The 17,456-nt window shown below is 39.2% G+C and overlaps 1 protein-coding gene across 2 annotated transcripts in view; it reads left to right on the top strand.

Annotated features, from left to right (window-relative positions):
* The first annotated feature begins 906 nt into the window (after positions 1–906).
* ATP2C1 (ATPase secretory pathway Ca2+ transporting 1) overlaps positions 907–17,456 on the top strand; it is a 48,263-nt gene continuing 31,713 nt past the window's right edge. The window contains exons 1-3 of one of the 2 annotated variants that reach the window (XM_062509232.1): positions 907–1,358; positions 14,983–15,093; positions 15,965–16,081. In XM_062509232.1, the coding sequence (XP_062365216.1) occupies positions 1,353–1,358; positions 14,983–15,093; positions 15,965–16,081 (234 nt within the window). In that variant the 5' untranslated portion in view covers positions 907–1,352. Of the gene's footprint in view, positions 1,359–14,982; positions 15,094–15,964; positions 16,082–17,456 lie in introns of those variants that run through there. The other variant, XM_062509221.1, reaches the window with a different exon arrangement.

The following is a 17,456-nucleotide window of genomic DNA, read 5'->3' on the forward strand; positions in this document are numbered from 1 at the left end:
CACTGAGCGTTATGGTTTAGTGGTTTAGGGGTCTCAGTGCCTGGTGCACGGTTGGACGGGATCATCTTAAAGGTCTTTCCCAGCCTTGATGATTCCGATTCCACTCCATGTGCGTGACCCCGGTTTTCATGGGAGGGCAACAGGGCAGCGCTCGGAGGCGAGCGGGAATGACGGGGCTGTTTTCCCACGCCAGGAGGGCCGGGTTTGGCTCCCGGCGCTGGCGCCGGGCCCGGCGGGGCCGAGGGCGCGGGCCGGGCCCCTCAGCACAGCCCGGCGCCCATCGCTCCCCGCGCCGGCCGCTCAACGCCGCTCCCGGATCCGCCTTCTCGCTGCACCACGCAGCTGCCGCCCGGGCAAGGGGCGAGGTGGGCACCGGGCGGGCGCCTCCATGGCTCCCTGCAGAGGCTGGGCGTTCACACGCGTTTATTTCCCACCGCGGCGCGGCTCGGCTCCCGCGGCCTGCGGAGCTGCCCGACGCTGCGGGTGAACCCGCTCCGCCGTGCGGGGGTACCGGGGTCCGGCACCACCCGGCCGCCGGCGGGGAGCGGGCGCTGCCGGCGGGCGTGTGTGGGCTCCGCCCGCCCTTCCGCCGCGGCGCCCCGCCCCGTCCGCCGCCTCTGCCCGCGGAAGTGAGCGGAGCGGGGATGCGGCCGCGCCGCCTCGGCACTCCGAGGTGAGCGGCGCGGCCGGGCGGTGGGGCCGGGGCGGTGGCCGCGCCGGAGCTGCCGCTCGCACCTCTGTGCGCTGCCCCAGCCGCCTCCCCGCGCTGCCCCGCGGCCTGCGCTACGGTGCGGGAGGGGCCGGGCGGCCGAGGGGGCTGCGGGCGGGGGTCGCTTCGGGCAGGCAGCGCTTCCCTTCGCCGCTCCCCTGTCTCCCGCCTGGCGCCGAGAATGCGGGGTGCGGGCAGAGCGGGGAAGGGGGTTACTTGGGGTGAGGGTTTATTTTTAGGAGCGAACGCCCCTCCCCGGCCGGGACGGAGCTGTTAGAGGCGCTGGTGGCGAGGGGGAAGCGGCGGCGCTGCTCCTCCGTGTTGCTGGAGCTGCTAATCCTAATCCTCGTCCTCGGTGGTCGCTGACAGCTCTGCGGGCTCCCTGTGTATACTCTGCGCTGGGCAGCCTATACGGTGTTTGTTTTTTTTTTTTTTCTTTTTAATTTTTTTTTTTCATTTAGTAATTCTTTCCTCTTTTAGCGTTGGTTTCTCTTGCAGATGTTGCTGCAGGTGGGGGCAAAGGGAGCGCTGTGATTGCCTGGGATCTTGGGGCATTTCTCTCTTCACCTTTCCGCTCCCGCTCCAGCGCTGCTGTTGCTAAAGACTTTTTAAACTATCGACTCAAGTACAATTTCGATGGAAAATGAAGGTAAAGGTCTCACCAGAGTCACTGACTTCATTGGAGCTAAGAGGATTTTTGCATGCAATTTGGTGACAACTCCTACTGGTGCGTGTGTATGTTTTACAGTTCCAGGGGTTCGCAGGGTTGCTCTCGTGTGTTAATCTTGTGGTAGGGATTTTGATCAGCATTTCGAGGTTTAAGATTTGTAGCATCATCGTTTTTCTTTATTTGTGCTGCTGTTTGTTGAACTAAGTGTCAGATTTTATTCTCTCTTGACAGATATTCAAAGTACCTATTGTGCGTTTCACTGCTCCGTGTGTTTGGAATAGAAATATTTTATTTAAGACAGAATCGTCTTAGCATTAGTTGCTTGGTATTTGCTTAGATTATATGATTCTATTAAATTTATATTACAGGGTGATATTGAGTAGCATTAGTTGCATTTCACTTTGAAATATTTTGTGTATTTATATGTTCTTGAAAATGACTCAAATTTTCTCTCTTGGCCAGTATTTAATTAAAAAGTGACACTGAAGTTTTGAGCACTGAAAGAAGTTGCTCTATTATGCTTTCATCTACTTGTCTAGTTTGGAAATTACTTAACCTAGGGAATTATTTCAGTTTTTTCCTGTTGGCCTTCATTTTATGCTGTGGGAACCTTGAAAGCCCCTTTGCATTATGTCAGTGACTGTAAACTTCATTGATTTTTTTTTTTTGTTTGCTTTTCTTTCTGCTTGACTCTGTATGTTGCAAATATCTGAAATTTATTATTTTTATTACTACTTATGTGAGAAAAGAACCATTGATACCCCCCTCCTTATGTCATCACTGTTCTTTGAAAATGGGTGTGGGTTTAGGTGACTACTGGATTTCATTTGCTGTGGATTGTTACATGACAGTTTAGGTGCTCCTTTTCTTCCCATCCCCGTCTGAAAAGAGGAGGGTTTTTTTTATTGTTTGACTTGAATCAAGAACTGAATTGAGGTTGAGGGGTAAACCTAAGTTATTTTTTATGGTTGTATGTTTTTCTGTTCTGGAATATTGTTTCATGGTTAACTAAAAAGTTGTGGTAGCATTGAAGTCCAACCCATGTTGAAAACTATGTAGGTTGCTATCACCTGGCATTTCAGAACTTTATTCTAACTTTAAAATCATGTTAGAATATTTTAAATTCTGTTGATCATGGCCTCTAGCTGGATATTTGTAAAGGAGAACGTGGTCCTTGTTAGGTAGCAGGAATTTCGAAGTGCACAGAGCACCTCAAGAAGATTGGTCTCTTTTTTTAGAGTTTGGGTAGCTGACAGAAGCGGGGTCAGAGCCTTTGCATTGCAGTCACTGTTGCAAGTAAAAGGGTTTTGAATGGGCAACGCCCAGGAGCAGGGGAAGGCGAGCAGAGCTAATGCCACTGAATAGAATTACACTTAAGGGAAGAAAAAGTATCTGTATGCCAAAACCCAAATGGCAGAAAGACTTTTAATACCTTACAGTTCTGTTACCAAATAAATAGTATGTCATAGATGTAGTGTACAGTTGAGTTGAGTGTGGTAGTGTGGCTCTGTTCTGTTCTTCCAAATGCACAAAGATGGCATTTGTTATGGAATAAATAAACTATGCATAAAAATGAGTAATATTTGTATGATAGAAATAATATTTTAAAAGCTTTAGCTAGGAGAAAATATTTATAGCAGAAATGAAATGAAATACTTAGGCAGAAATGAAGGCTGTGGTTTATTGAGGATTTCCAAAATGGTGTAAGCTATGGGGACAGGAGAAAATGATGTATGGTAAAAAGACTGAAGTGATTCTCCGAACACATGAATTACTTCTTCTCCACTATTTCTGCTCCCATATCCTTCCATTTCATAATTAATTGAGTCTCCAGATGGGCATGGATACATTTACAACTGTGTACTGTCTGTTTTGGTGTTCTTGTTATTTCTGAACCCTTCTTTTTCTATCAGTGTGACATTTTGAGGCAGCTAGACACCAACAGCTTTCGTGTTGGAACTTTTCAGCACTGTTGACGTTCCTTCATGTATTTTTTCCTGGTGACAGCTGAATAATCTTTGTAATTTTGTAGAATCAAATATTGCATTTAGAATATTTTTAAGCTTTTTTTTCCCCCTCAAGTATATGTTTGAATATTGAGCAAGAGGTGGCAGATTGTGGGGCTTTTTTTCCCTCCTGTATCTGAATGAATATTCAAGATGGGGGAAGTGATGAGATGGTTAGGGGGAATTGATGTTTTTCTGTGTTAATTCAGTTCTCATAAGCAGTATTATGTGTTTATGTCCAGGCTAATTAATGGTTTGTCCCGAGACTTTGTGGTTCCAGTTTCTTGTGTGGGGTTGATTGAATTTCTGGAAAAGTTCATGTTTCTCATGGTAATGGGGAAGAGAGAATTTCCCATCATAGGAAGACTTCTGATCATGAACCTATGATTTAAAGGAATGATGTTTGTATTTCCATTTGGAAAGAGTGGCTTTTGTGACTTCTTTCCATAAGAGGAGTCTTTTCTCAAACTATAGGCAGTTAAGGAAATCTTGCGTAGACAAAATATAATTTTGCAATTTTTGGATCTCTTCATTGGCACCTCTGGGCCATTTGAAGTAATTTTATGTAATGTAATTTAATTTTTTTTCTTCCCCTTATTAGCATCTTTTAGTTTGTGATTTAGGCTGTTAGTTTGAATGAGGGTTACGTTGTAGAAGTCTGCCTTTTAGCAGAAAAATAAAGAACAGGTTTCTTAGACTTTGAGCCTCTTTGAGGTCAGGCCATGACCACAAATATGAATTGTTAAATAGGAGTACTGTTTTGCTTTCAAGGCCTTAGGTAGGATTTGTTTTCCTATCATTAAGACCCGAATGGAAGAGGTCAAAGTAACATTTTCCTGCAAAAAAGATTTTCCCAAAATCATAGGGAAGGTTGGTACAGAAATTCAGACCTGACTTGCTGCATGTAAGAAAACATTATGTGATGATGCAGAAATCTTCCTTAATCCTTATTGTTTTGAGTCCTAGTTAAGTTTAGCTAATCTTCAAAGATGATGGTTAACTTCAGCCTATGGTCCATAGTAATTTCAGGATAATTTTGATGATTAGATGAATAGGGAGATGTAAGTGATGACTGTTTTATTTCTTAGAAAAAGGTACTTTAGTTCTTCATAATATCCTGACAGATTAATAATTTTTGTCTTGTGCTTGAAGTGCAGTTGAATTTCCTAGCGAGTTTCATGGGAAGTGGTTTTTGGTTTTGGTGGTTTATTTAAATTTATAAAAATGGGCTTAGTTGCTAAACTATCAGATTGAAGATCAGTGAATGCGTTTTGGGTTTTGGGGACAGTGAGTTTAGCACCCTGGACTGGCTCATCATGGATTAGGCAGCTGTAAGTACTAATGAAGGGGTGGAGCTGTGTACATGCAACAGACAACAGAGGGGGGAGGGATGCCTGCGGCAGCAGTGGCTTGAAAACAAATTAAATGGTTCCAGAATGGCATCATCAGTTGTTCATTAAGTAATATCCAAAATAATCAGATTGAAATTTGTGATGGAAAATGTTGGAGGGTCTCAAATGGACTTGGTGTTATCACAACAGTTCAAGTTTCTTTTGGAATGTAGATGATTTCTTAACAAATTAGTAGGTAAAACAAGAAATTTGATATTCGATTACATTTTTTTTACTGTCTGCTACTTGTAGAAAGCTAGATACCAGTACTTTGCTCTTATGTTGACGGAAGTCACATCTTTTTAACTTGGAGATTAAGGTGAGAGAAGAGAATTTTTCTTTCTTTTTTTTTTAAAAAAATAGTTGGGGTCTTCACTCAAGACCGATTCTATTCCTATATTTATTTAAACATACTTTGATAACTTCTATAATTGCTAAGTTAATATAGTGTAGTATTAATATGCATTAGAAACATGAATTTCCTGTTTAAATGAACAGTCAGAGTAATATTTTAATCTGTTTGGTTGATGGAGCATTAGATAGTTTTAGCCTTTTCTTTCGCCTTTTTTTCCCATGCAGGTAACTTGGAAATGTTAATGTATAATAACCTGGAAGTGATTTAACACGCTGTCAGTTTGAGTTCAGATGTTGCAGAATGTATGTTTAATTATTTTGCTCCCTTTGTAACTCCTCTACTTGGAAAGTCTGTAGTATAATCTCGTGGTGAGGCAAGAGGAGCATTGCTAAAAGGAAAATGCAGACAAAATTAAACAAAAGAGAAACAAACATTTTTTTCTTGTATTTTTTTGGTGAAGAGTGACAAATATGCAGTGACTTTGAGCATCTTGGGGTGCTTTTTTGTAGGACAGAATAAAAGGGTCTTCTTATTGTTGAAAAAGGATCTTGCTTTTGAGTTCTGTTCCTGCACTAGGGTTGTGTTGACTCTTGTGGTTGTTGAATTTGTCTGCCTTGCAGGCTTGGCAGAAGGTTAGCCCAGCCCTTTCTTCCCCTTGCCCTTGTTGGGCAGCTTTCTGTTGAGTTGGAAAATGGAATGGGTTCATGACATGTTCAGATAATGTTGAAAAAGGTGAGGGGCAGAGGAGTGAGACCTGTTAGCTTGACTTAGTTCCTTATGTAATCATGGCTTCTGTTCAGTATCAATTCACCCACAGGCCATGGTGGAATTTTGCAAGAGTGTCATAAGTTAATAGATTTTTCATTGTGAGAGCTGCGGTGAAAGAGTTCAGATGGTACTTAATTGACATTGGGTGATAAAATTGACATTTGCAGTGTGGTTTGTAGTAGCTAGAAGGAATGGTAAAGTTATAATACAGAGAAGAGAGGGAAAATAAAATACAGTAATCAAGGTATAAATTTGGGACAAGCATCTGTTTCTAGGTATTTGTTTTGTAAACACTGTGCTCCAAACACTTAGGATAAAAATGGGTAATGGGTTAACAGATGCCATCTACAGAATCTTTTACAAAGGCTTTTAAAATCTTTGTAAATCATAAATTTTCTGCAGCACTTTTTTCTGCATACATAATTCACCAAAATAAAGAAGCATTGTGAATAAAGTGTTGCTGCTTTCTTGATACTAATCATAAGAAAATTTATTACCATAAGTAGAGCAATTATGCACTGAGTTATGTTTGCATTTAAATTAACACTGACACTAGCTTGGTCCTCAGAACTGTTGTAAACAGTAGGTTCAGCATTTTTTTACTTAAAAATTTATTTAGTTGCATTATGAAGAGACTGCATAGCTGTCAAAGATATAATCAACTCTGGGGTCTTGAAGCTTCATTATTTTAAACAAATACTGAGGGAGTATTTTTACTGATATATACTAATATATGGCAACTAGATTCTGCATGTCATGGATACATTAGCAGCATATCACAGGGTGATAAACTTCTTCGTTTTAGTGTTTGCCATTCAAGTGCCATCCTTGATTCAGAGAAGCTCAGCACTTCGGAGTGTTATGAGATACAAGCAGGCTGTTGGAGAGCAGCCATATGATCTTATTTCTAAGCTTAAATGTTCTCTTCTAGAAAGTTAGTAACTCTCTGGCAAGATAAATGACTGATACTTAGACCCAAAGTTTTTTGGCCTTTAACTTCTAAAGGGTTTCCTGTGAATCAGGATTTAAGCTGAAGCAGAAGCTCTTTAGAGTCAAACAAGGTATGGCCAACAGATCGAGGAGTTTCTGAACTGATAATATTTTCTTTCATCGAGGCACTAGCATTGATTTGATCATTTTAGTGTGCACTTAGGATTGTTTATCTTTTTGTTCTTCTGATTATTAGTAATGACGAATGTAAAGAAATGTCCAAGCAGACTTTTCCACTGTTCAAGGAGTTTTATGAACAGGAAGATTGAAAACTGAATATTTTGGCCAGCCAACTAAAGATAGGTCTGATGTGTTTGTCAATGCCTTCTTTGTAAAGATGACACTATCTTCAGGCTTTCAGCAATGAGGCTTTAAACTCATCATAGTACATCCTCCAGAGTATGCATAAATGCTCTAAATGGTAAATCTTTGTAGAAATTAAATAGAAAATGTGTTTGGCATTCTTAAGTTTTCCCTGTATTCTACATTAAATAAGCTAAAGGAAGATAAATTATGTTGCAGGTTTACTTGAATTTTTTTTGCCATTACTCTGGCAGTCCGCAGCACTGCAGTCAGGTTAAGGTATGATTATTTCTGTGAAATGTTTTCTCTAGCTTGAGAGCAGGCAGTTGTCACTCACAAGGTTTGCAAGATAACCACATGGTGTATACTGTGATTACAGCAAACTGCCCATCTTTACTCTTTGCTGGTAGCCTCAGTTGATGTCCTACTTTCTGTTTTGTAAATTAAAGAAGACACTGGGAAACATCCTGAAAGAGTAAAATGTATTTCAGTTGTGGAGATGTGTTTCTCAGAGAGTGTTCTTGGAAAGTATTTTTAGGACTTGAAAATAGTTCTTGAGTGTTACAGAGTATTGTGGAGTTAATAAATTGCATGTTAAGTGGAGCATCTTAGTCTTTATTATGCTGCCTGAAGATGGGGTTGGGGATAGGTTGTTTAAATATTTTACAACTTTAAGGTAGGACAAATCTTGAAATTTAAAGTGATCAGTGCCAGCATTCGATTTCTGTTTCTTATTTGATCAGAAATGCCATAGTGTTGTATATCAGAGTATGGTTCTGCATTGGTGGTTGTTTTGTGGCCCTAGTGAAAGTCCTAAGGTCTGCTGAAGTGTTACTGGTGTATGAGATGGGGTTTTTTCATGCTTACAGAGCAGCTTGGTAGGTTGTTATCATAATTTGGGTGTTTATATTTCTTCGGTTAATGGGTGGTGTTTTTCACTTTTTCTATAAAGTATTCTGAAATGACACACAATAGCAAGGGGCTGAAACTGTGACCTCCCAGGATAAAATTACTCTGCAAGGAGAACTCATTAATGCAAATTAGTGTTTTTCTTTCCTTCTGGCTTTTTAGAGTCAGAACTTTTCTGTGTGAACTTCCTTTGATGTGGGGGCTCCTGGTAAATGTTTTAACTAAAATACTGTTGAATAGGAACTAATTTTTTTTGACTGTTAGAATACAGGGTTGCTGCAGCTGTTTCCTCAGAAGCGAAGAATCATCACACTTTTACAGAGGAGTACATTCCAAAAAAGATAGTAGATGGTAACTTCAAAGCCTTCAAAAAAGTATTTCTTTTTCTAAGTAAACAGTGCTTGGTAGAGAACAAGATGCTCATTAGTTTGTAGACTTCTATCTTTCCTGGGGTGGGCAGGGACAGCTCTTTGCAGTGATGAATAAAATACTCTTTCTGCAAATTGGTCATGGGTGTTTGTGTTGGATAAGTGTTGGCCCTTCTTGTTCTAAAAACCTTATTTCCCACAGAGGTATGTGTCAGAGTTTAATGCTCTCTGACCAGGTTCTTTTAGATAAACCACATAAGGAGGGGGCAACATTGAGTATTAGGGCAGCAAAACTGGTGAAGGTCTGAAGCAAAAGTACTGTGAAGAGCAGATGAAGGAGTAGTTGGGGTTTAGCCTGAAGAAAAGGAGGCTTAGGGGAGACCTTATTGCCCTCTAGAACTACCTGAAAGGAGGTTGTAGCCAGGTGTGGGTTGGTCTCTTCTCCCAGGCAGCTCAGGACAGGACAAGAGGACATAGCCTCAAGTAGTGCCCAGGGGAGGTTTATGTTGGACATTAGGAGGAATTTCTTCACAGAAATGGTGATTAGACATTGAAATGGGCTGCCCAAAGAGACGATGGAGTCACTGTCACTGGAGGTATTTAAGGAAAGACTGGATGTGACCTTCATCTCACCTTGTGTCACTGGTGATTACACTGATGTGTCACCATGGTGGTATTTGGTCATAGATTGGGCCCTGATCTCAAAGGTCTTTTCCAGCCTAATTGATTCTGTGCTATCAAATGTGTGTGTTTGAAGATACTTGATGTTATGTGGGTTTTTTGATTTAGCAGAAGGACACATTAATATTATGTTTTCAGTGTATTTTATAAGTATAGTTTGTAATTAGCAAAATGTAGAAATTTCAATACATAGTTCAGTCACAGTAGCAATGTGATTCCCATTTTCTGTCTCTATAGTATCTGCACCATTGTCATGCTGGGCATCCCTCATTGCCAGAAAGGATCATGTGGGTTGAGAGCCCATATGGTGCTCCTGAAATTTTGTCAGTGGTTCAGTGCATGTGAGCAATGTGAGCCTGACCAGCAGGGGGGGTATGCAAACTCAGTCATTAGCATTCTTTTAATGAAATCAGGGAGAAACATTCACACCACCAGTTGATCCACTCAGCTCACTGAGGTGTTTATCCAAAGCAAAGGCCACCCTCCAGTCCCACTGTGTAGAGGTCAAGTCAGCCTCTTTGCAACAGCTGTGGTTTGTCACACCTTGCTTTACTTCCTGAGCTTCATGGGTGCTTCACCCTTGCTCATCTCCTCCAATCCTTCTGTTACAGGGCTTTGTGGTTAGTCACTGTACTTGAGTGTTTGCCATATCTAAATTTACAGGAGTTTGATGCTCATTTGAGAAGTTGCTAGTCAATCACAATTGGTCTTCATGATTTAATAGTATATAAAGTACAAACAACTGTATAAGTGCAGTCTGTAAAGATAAAGCCTTTCTCATTCCAATTTTATGTGCATAATTAAAATATAGATAAATTAGTTCCAAAGCCAACAATAAGGCAGTAAAAATCAGAGTTTACCTAAGGAAAATTTAGCTTGGCCGCATTTATAGTTTGTGAACCTGATTGCACTGGGTTTTATTTATTTTATTAATTCTCTGTTTGACACACTCAGCTGCTTCTGTCTGCTTCTTCTGTTAGCACAATTGGTTAATTTCTCTGGAGATTTAATTGCATTAAAATCTGGTGGCATTTTACAGATAAAATCGAGTCATAGTCACAATCATATTGGGTATTGCTGGTTTCAAAGTGGTCTGGGGGCTCTTTATGTGCTCCTGTGTGCCTTACCTCCACTTCTGGAATACTGCTGTTGCTTCAGGGGTTTGCTTCTGGCTGTACAGTTTAGGATTTATTGTAACTATTAAGTGTGCCTAATGCCTTTTTTTGTGTGTGTGCATTTGGCTTTTTGTGTCTTCTCATCACATGGCCATGGTTCTGTGGCTGGGACTTGTATTGAGGTTCCAGAAGTACTTTGCCTTCTAGACAAAAGGGGGAGGGAAAAACGGCATAAACATGTAGTGAAATAGGTATTTTTAAGGTCATTGTTAGCTAGTGACTCTGTGGAATCACAGTTGCATGCTGAGTAATGTCCTATTGAGATGGAGAGCTTGATGATGCTTAAGATAAGATAGTTATGCTTTAAATAAGTCACTTAAAAATGTGCTTCTCCAAAATCTCCTAGCCACAATATCTTAATCAGCAGGAGGGTATTTTGCAGTGATTCTTCATATCTGATGGAACTGACAAAAAAAAAAAAAAAAAGGATTACTTCCATTCTGGGTAGTCTTTTCCCTAAAGATGCCTTTTGCAACCAAGAGTCTTTGCCTAGTGGGAACTGTGTTCCAAGTCTGTGTGCATCCACAGTGAGTCAGACCTCTGTGCCCATTGACATCTAGTTCATCACTAGTTCTGTGTGCTTTCAGGATTCCAGACAGGGCAGAAGAGGTAAGCACTTGGTATTTAAATATCTTAGTGTATGCATGGGTGTCTGTATTGCCCCTGTGCACGAGTTATCCTGGCTCTGAGTTGTATAGACTTGGAGAAAAACGTGCTTTTAGGATCTGAGCTTTTTAAATCTTTCAGTGTATATCACATGTAGTTTGATCATATAGAAAGTTCAGGAAATGGGAAGCTTGTATGTTTGAGTCTGGTGTTCACTGAAACATTATGTTGAAAGCTACTGTTTTTTTTTAGTGTGGGGAAGGTAGATAAAAAATGAAACAGAATTCTTACAGTGGGTGAGAAAGTCCTTATTCTTTTGGGATCCCAGTAAAGAAAGGCATGAACACTTGAAAGGCAGATCACTACTAATAACTGAGAAAAGGCAATAGTGAGGTAGAAAATCACGTGTCCTTTCTGATGCTGGGAATCTTGAGATGATACAGCCCTGATCTCTTGTCAGGGCATGGCACATTATAGATCTTGTTTGCTCATTGTTCATTAGTGCTGGTATGGGGTTTTGCACTACAGAGTCATCCATCACTGGTAGTTGTTGAGTCTGGAATGAGAACTTAGAAGTGTCCCAACGTGCTCTAATATCCTCACCTCATTAATAAAACTGCAGTTCCTGAGCAAGGTGCATATAATATTTCAAGTGGAAAAGACAGCATACTGTACACATACTTAAAATGAAATGTGCATTGATTAGTTGCACATTGATTACATGGCCATTCATTAATTGTGCTATTGATTAGACACAGCATGACTCCGTAATGATCACATGGTATCCATGATAATCACATACCTGAATGTGGATCACTGACTGCTCACACAATCATAATCCTACTGGGCGGATCGTTAAAAACAAGTTGAAAGGTCTTTGTAGTACTTGAATTGGCTTGAAAGTGGTTCAGTTTTACAGGGATTGATGGGACAGATTCAGACAGATTAAGTGAGCTGTTCAGATGGACCTGAAGATTCAGAATGAATCTCAAAGAATCAGAATTTCTTTCAGTACCTCAACTTAAATTTCATTGTTTTGTGAACATCTGGGTTTTTATCACTTTTGCTGTTCTCTATAGATTTGTTTCTCTACTACATTTGTATTTCATACTTGTAGGGCAGTTGAGTAGCTTTATGTAACATTTACAGGGCTTTATATTAGCTAATTAGCCGAAGTGTTTTTGGTCACCAGTTTGTTTAAAAATAGATTTTGCTATGAGAGTGTTCTAAATTTTTAGACTGCTCTCAGTGAATATGGGTCTTCACATGTCAAATGTCAATTTTCATTCTCTGAGCAAGAAGAGCTAAAATTCCCCTTAAAAATAATTGTAAGAGTATACTGATGTCAGTGAGCCCTACTGATGGATAATGGACTTACCTGCTAAGCTGAGAAAAGCAACGGTAGACGTAAGCTGTTGGTACTTCATATTGGTCATAGTAGAAGGAAGTTAGCTAAGCTCTTGTAGCCTGTGAGGAAGAAGAAACAGTAACATATCACTGTAAATATTTTCTTCAGAGAAAACAGAAGGGAACTCTGAATTTCTGGTAGCTTTTCTTCCAGACAAATTTGTATTAATTTTGATAAACGTCCTTTGGTCACAGTTCCATGGTCATATGATTGATGCATATTTCTTGGCCTAGAAATGATGGTGTGTACCTTGGAAGTGGTCCAGGCAAAGCCCTTCCTGGGGCAGTGATTCATTTTTATTAGTTAGCATGCTGGTGCTTTGTTCCTTGGTGGAATTAGCTGCAAGTGAGGAATAGAAAGCTGTAGACATAGACAACACTTCAGTGGTGATGTATTTGCTGCCTATCCCATAGCTGACATTGGCCAGTGTCATTTCATAGCCAGCATTTTCTTTATCCATAAAAGAACCTGGCCTGCAATGAAGTACTGAACTATTTTAAGGTATCAACAGATGAATGATGGAAAATTAATTGCAGCATAGAATGGAAAGAAATTTTGCTGTATGCAGGTTGTCTCCTTCTAATACAGGGCACTGTAGTTCTGGGAAAAACTTCTGTTGGATACCTTAAAAGGTATTGCAGTGGCCCAGATCCCTGGTGGGCAGCAGTGCAAGGGACTGTAGAAAGCACTTGCCAACAGTATTCAATAAGTAATTTTTCTAGTTCTGTGGAAGTAAAAGATGCATAATGAAAGCAAAATCATTTGCTTGAATGCAGTCATTGTAGTCTAGCAGATAGTGAACACAGCTGTTTTTCAAACCTAAATCTGTTGGTGTAACCCATTTTATATTTTGTTAGGGGAATGGTGATTGATTTCTCACTGGCTACGCAATTGAAATTTAATTTGTGGCAGTGTTAGATATTTGAAGCTGTTCTTTTCTGAACTACAAGTGTAGTTTAATCTACAAAGATTGTAGAGGGTTTTGAGAAATTAGATGAGGATCCATCCAGAATTATTGTACAATGTGTAATTCTACTCTGGTGAAAGGAGCTGGTTATAAAAAGACTTTCTGAGCCTTTATTGTTCTGATTCTATATCAGATTGTCTCTGTAGTTTTCTTCACCACATACAGTACAGCGTTCTTCATAAAAGTGGGAGTTAATATGAATGAAATTATTCAAAATGACTGTTTTTTTGAGTCTGTCACAAAAAGGTTGTCAAAATAAGCTTTGTTGTTGCACTGTAGTTTTGTGCTAATGAAGATTGATTTGGAGAACAAACCTGGCCTCTGAGAGGGCATTAATATTTCTGTTTAAAGATATTTAAATTCTTAAAATAATCTTAAAAAACCATATTATTAGACTTCCTGAAGTCCTAATTGATAATATTAGGGAAATGACCAGTTATGTGTCCTTTTTTGGAGTTGTTTGTGTTTAGCAGTGATGTCAGTTGCTACAGGGAAAAAGACTTTTCTCAGCACTAAAATTTATAATGGTTGTCAGTTCATTTCTGCCTGCTCTTACTGGGAAGGCATGGCTGCTCAGCATTTTGTTGAGAATTTGGAGTCATCTTGGTCAAAGTTGTATGTTTGTGGGCTTGTTTTGGAGCATCACTTAGGCTTAATGGTTTTCTGTCCTAAACTGGTGTTTGGTAGAAATGAGCTACAATAGTAGAGTACATGGCCAACAGCATGCAATATAGAAAATGAAGATTGCCATACCTTTTTGGGGGCATAAAATGTTAGAATCTTTTAATGTGTTGTCATCTTTAGGTACTTGTATTTGAAGTCTCAGCACCCATAGAGGAGGTATATACAATACAGGAATTAATTCCTAAAGCATAAACTCACCAGTTGAAATTCTGTGCAAGTATAATTTCTGTGCCACAGCCATTTCTGTGCTCTGCATGTTTGCATGTTAGGTCTCTCCCAGTTAATGGTAGGGGGGTGTGTGGACAGCATGAAGTATTAATTGTGGGTGCAGTGAGACAGCAGGATAAGAGAGTATCCCTCCAACTTCTCATGTAAACAAAAATCAGAAACTCTGAAGTTTCATTGAATATCAAAGCAGTGCTGACTTACACAATCAGTGTTACTATTGCAACTCTTCTGCAGTTCACAAATTTTTAGCTTCCTAAAATTACAGAAAACATTACTTTTTATAGCGTTGATTTGAAGCTTTTGTACTATAGTCAAATTTTATGGCTTCTCTTGCATCTGTACTATTATTTGAGGTTTTCTTACTGGTGTTTCTCCTTTCTTTATGTGCAAGAAAATGTAATTAGGCCTGCTTAGAGTACCTTTATTAATGACTAGAAAGTAGGAGCAGGGAGTGAAATTTATCTGGCGTGACTTTCTGACTAGGTATTGATGATAATGAGCTAAAGGATTATTAAGTTATTTTGCTGTTAGGATCTTTGCCTTCACTGAACACATTGTTGCAGAAATTAGTGTTCTCACTTGCATGTCTGGTGTTTCATAATTGCAGGTGGTAACTGCATGAAAATAACCTGAGTTGTAGATTATTTAAGTACAGCATTTATAAAAAAACTGCCTTTGAATTGTATTAATACTTAATTGCTCTGGCATGTCTTGTTTAAAATAAAACATTAGCACTCCCCTTCAGACTTTGGTTTTGTTTCTAGGTTGCACGTCTTCAAAAACTCCCTGATGGTGACAATGAGACAATGATTCCTGTACTGTCTTCAAAAAAAGCAAGTGAATTGCCAGTTGATGAAGTAGCAAGTATTCTGCAAGTAAGTAATTTTTTCATATCTAAAGAATGTACTGATGTTAGCAAACAATAAATTTGGTACTGCTTAAGGACAGATCTTGTAATTCAAAGTCGATGCATTATCATGTGGTTTGATGTTAGCTGTTACCTATTTGTAAAAGCAAATTGATTTTTAAATTGTTGCTAGAAATGCTCTAATCTCATAATATTTTTAAAAATCCCAGGCATTTGCAATGAGATTCAACTTGAAAATGTTTGGATTTGTCTGCTTTGAAAATTGCAATTTGTTAATAAAAATCCTAGAGTTAATCTTGCTATAAAATTCTTTCCCTGGAGTTAATGTTCTTAATTTATTTTGGTAGCCTCTGTCTTAAGTGGAGAAACAGGACAGAGAAAGCTACCCATTGACAGATTTATGAACCATTCAAGCTGGGTTAATTTTCATGATAGATGGTCTTTTTTCATTTTCTTATGCTTGACTGCTTGAGGAGTACACCATGATAGATGTTGGTCACTGACAGCTCAAGATTTTGAAGCTTTTGCTGTCATTTTGCTGAGTCACTGAAGTCATGACATAACCCTCAAGCATCTGAAGGATGCTTACAGTTTGGTTTGTTGTAGAGTTTTTTGCAGGGAAGATCAGTAGTCATTTGCAGATGTGAAGCACCATCTGCTTCCATAGTTCTGTGAATTTTTGGTTGAATCCCCTAAATATTGCCAAACAGTTTTAAAATATTAGTTAATGAGCTTTTATTGCCATACAAACATTAGTACAAAGCTTGTCTTTCTGATGTTGCCCAAATTTGTATAATCTAAGACTGTGTATTTGGATGTGAGAATTTACAGTAGCTTCTCAGTGTAATTGCTGCTTTATTCTTTGCATATTTTAATAGGCTAATCTTCAGAATGGCTTAAAGAACTGTGAAGTTTGTCATAGACGGGCATTTCATGGATGGAATGAATTTGATATTAGTGAGGATGAACCACTGTGGAAAAAATATATATCCCAGGTGAAGATTTTTGTCCTTTCTGCTTTTTGGTTTTAGTACTTTTCAGTAGTTTTGCTCTTTATTTTGTTTTGCCTAGCTTTTGTGTACATGAACATATCTTGATAAAAGTGGGAAAAATCTAGTAGAGTGGGAAAGTACAGCTTGTGTAATTTATATCTAATTTACCTATTGACAAAGCTTTTATTTAGGCATATACCTATAAACATCATAGTGTTTTGATTGTGATTTATTCTTAAATGTATGTTCATAGCTAACTGAAGGGTGCCATTCATAGCTAGCCTGAGGGCTAGAAAAGCAGAACAAACTTCCCTGTAGCCAAACTTGGTCCTGCACTGTACTAAGGTCACAGAGCAATGCATATGACCATTGGTAAATATTTAAATGGAATATGAAATATTAGTAGCTTAATAGGAAATTTCAAAAAGCAAAACGGCTGCCTTTGATCTGAGGGTGGAGGTGGGACGAGCCTTGATTCTGGTGTTGAGCAGTCTGGCAAGAGTCAAGTGTGAATTTGTTTCTTACCAGTGTGATATATCTCAAATGCATATATACATATCTGATGTGAAAGTGTCACTACTTTCTCCTGCCTACCCATCCCACCCCCCAGCTATGCAAGGTATTTACACAGATGATTCTTCTAAGGAATTTGTAATGTTAAACGTTTTGGTCAATATTTGCTGCACCTTGGCTGTGCAGCAGTGCAACCCTGAAGTTGCACTCTGTGGTTGACTCTGTGTTCCTTGGGAGAGATTAAGGTGATTGATTCAGTGCTCTGATGATGGTAGTGGTGGGAGCATGTCCCGTCCTGGCTGTACTCTGGCATTAATGCTTTATTTTCAAGTGTGTAGGGTCAATTACTGAGATACATCCGAGCACTTCTAAGGCATATTGCCCAGGCCTGTTTTAGATGGGATTTATTAAGATTCATACTTGTTTTGAGTGTGTTTATCAGATCTGCTTTTGGAATGTTCTTCAACTGAATTGTAGGAATGTTCTTTTTTTGTACTGTTTTCTCAAAAAATCACCACGTTAGCAACCAGCTGTCATAGAAGCAAGATCCTTTATTGTTTTAGCCTTAAAAAAAAAATCTGTGGAAAAAAGATAAAAGGAAAGCTTTTATCTTAAGAAATCATGAATTGAACATTAAGAAATATATTGCTACCTTAATAGTGATCAGTTGCTGGAACAACATCAGTCTTTTACCTCAAAGACATTTTGAATATATTTCAGGCTTCATTTTGTATGTTTAAATACAGTATAAACAGTTACAGGAGATTATTATTTTTGCATTTAAAATGTGAATCAATAAATGTAAGAAACATTTTTTCCTGTTACATGTTGAATACAGTGTATTCAAGGTCTTTGATATTTAAAG

This window comes from Cinclus cinclus, chromosome 1 (assembly GCF_963662255.1).
Source record: "Cinclus cinclus chromosome 1, bCinCin1.1, whole genome shotgun sequence".
Lineage (NCBI taxonomy): Eukaryota > Metazoa > Chordata > Aves > Passeriformes > Cinclidae > Cinclus > Cinclus cinclus.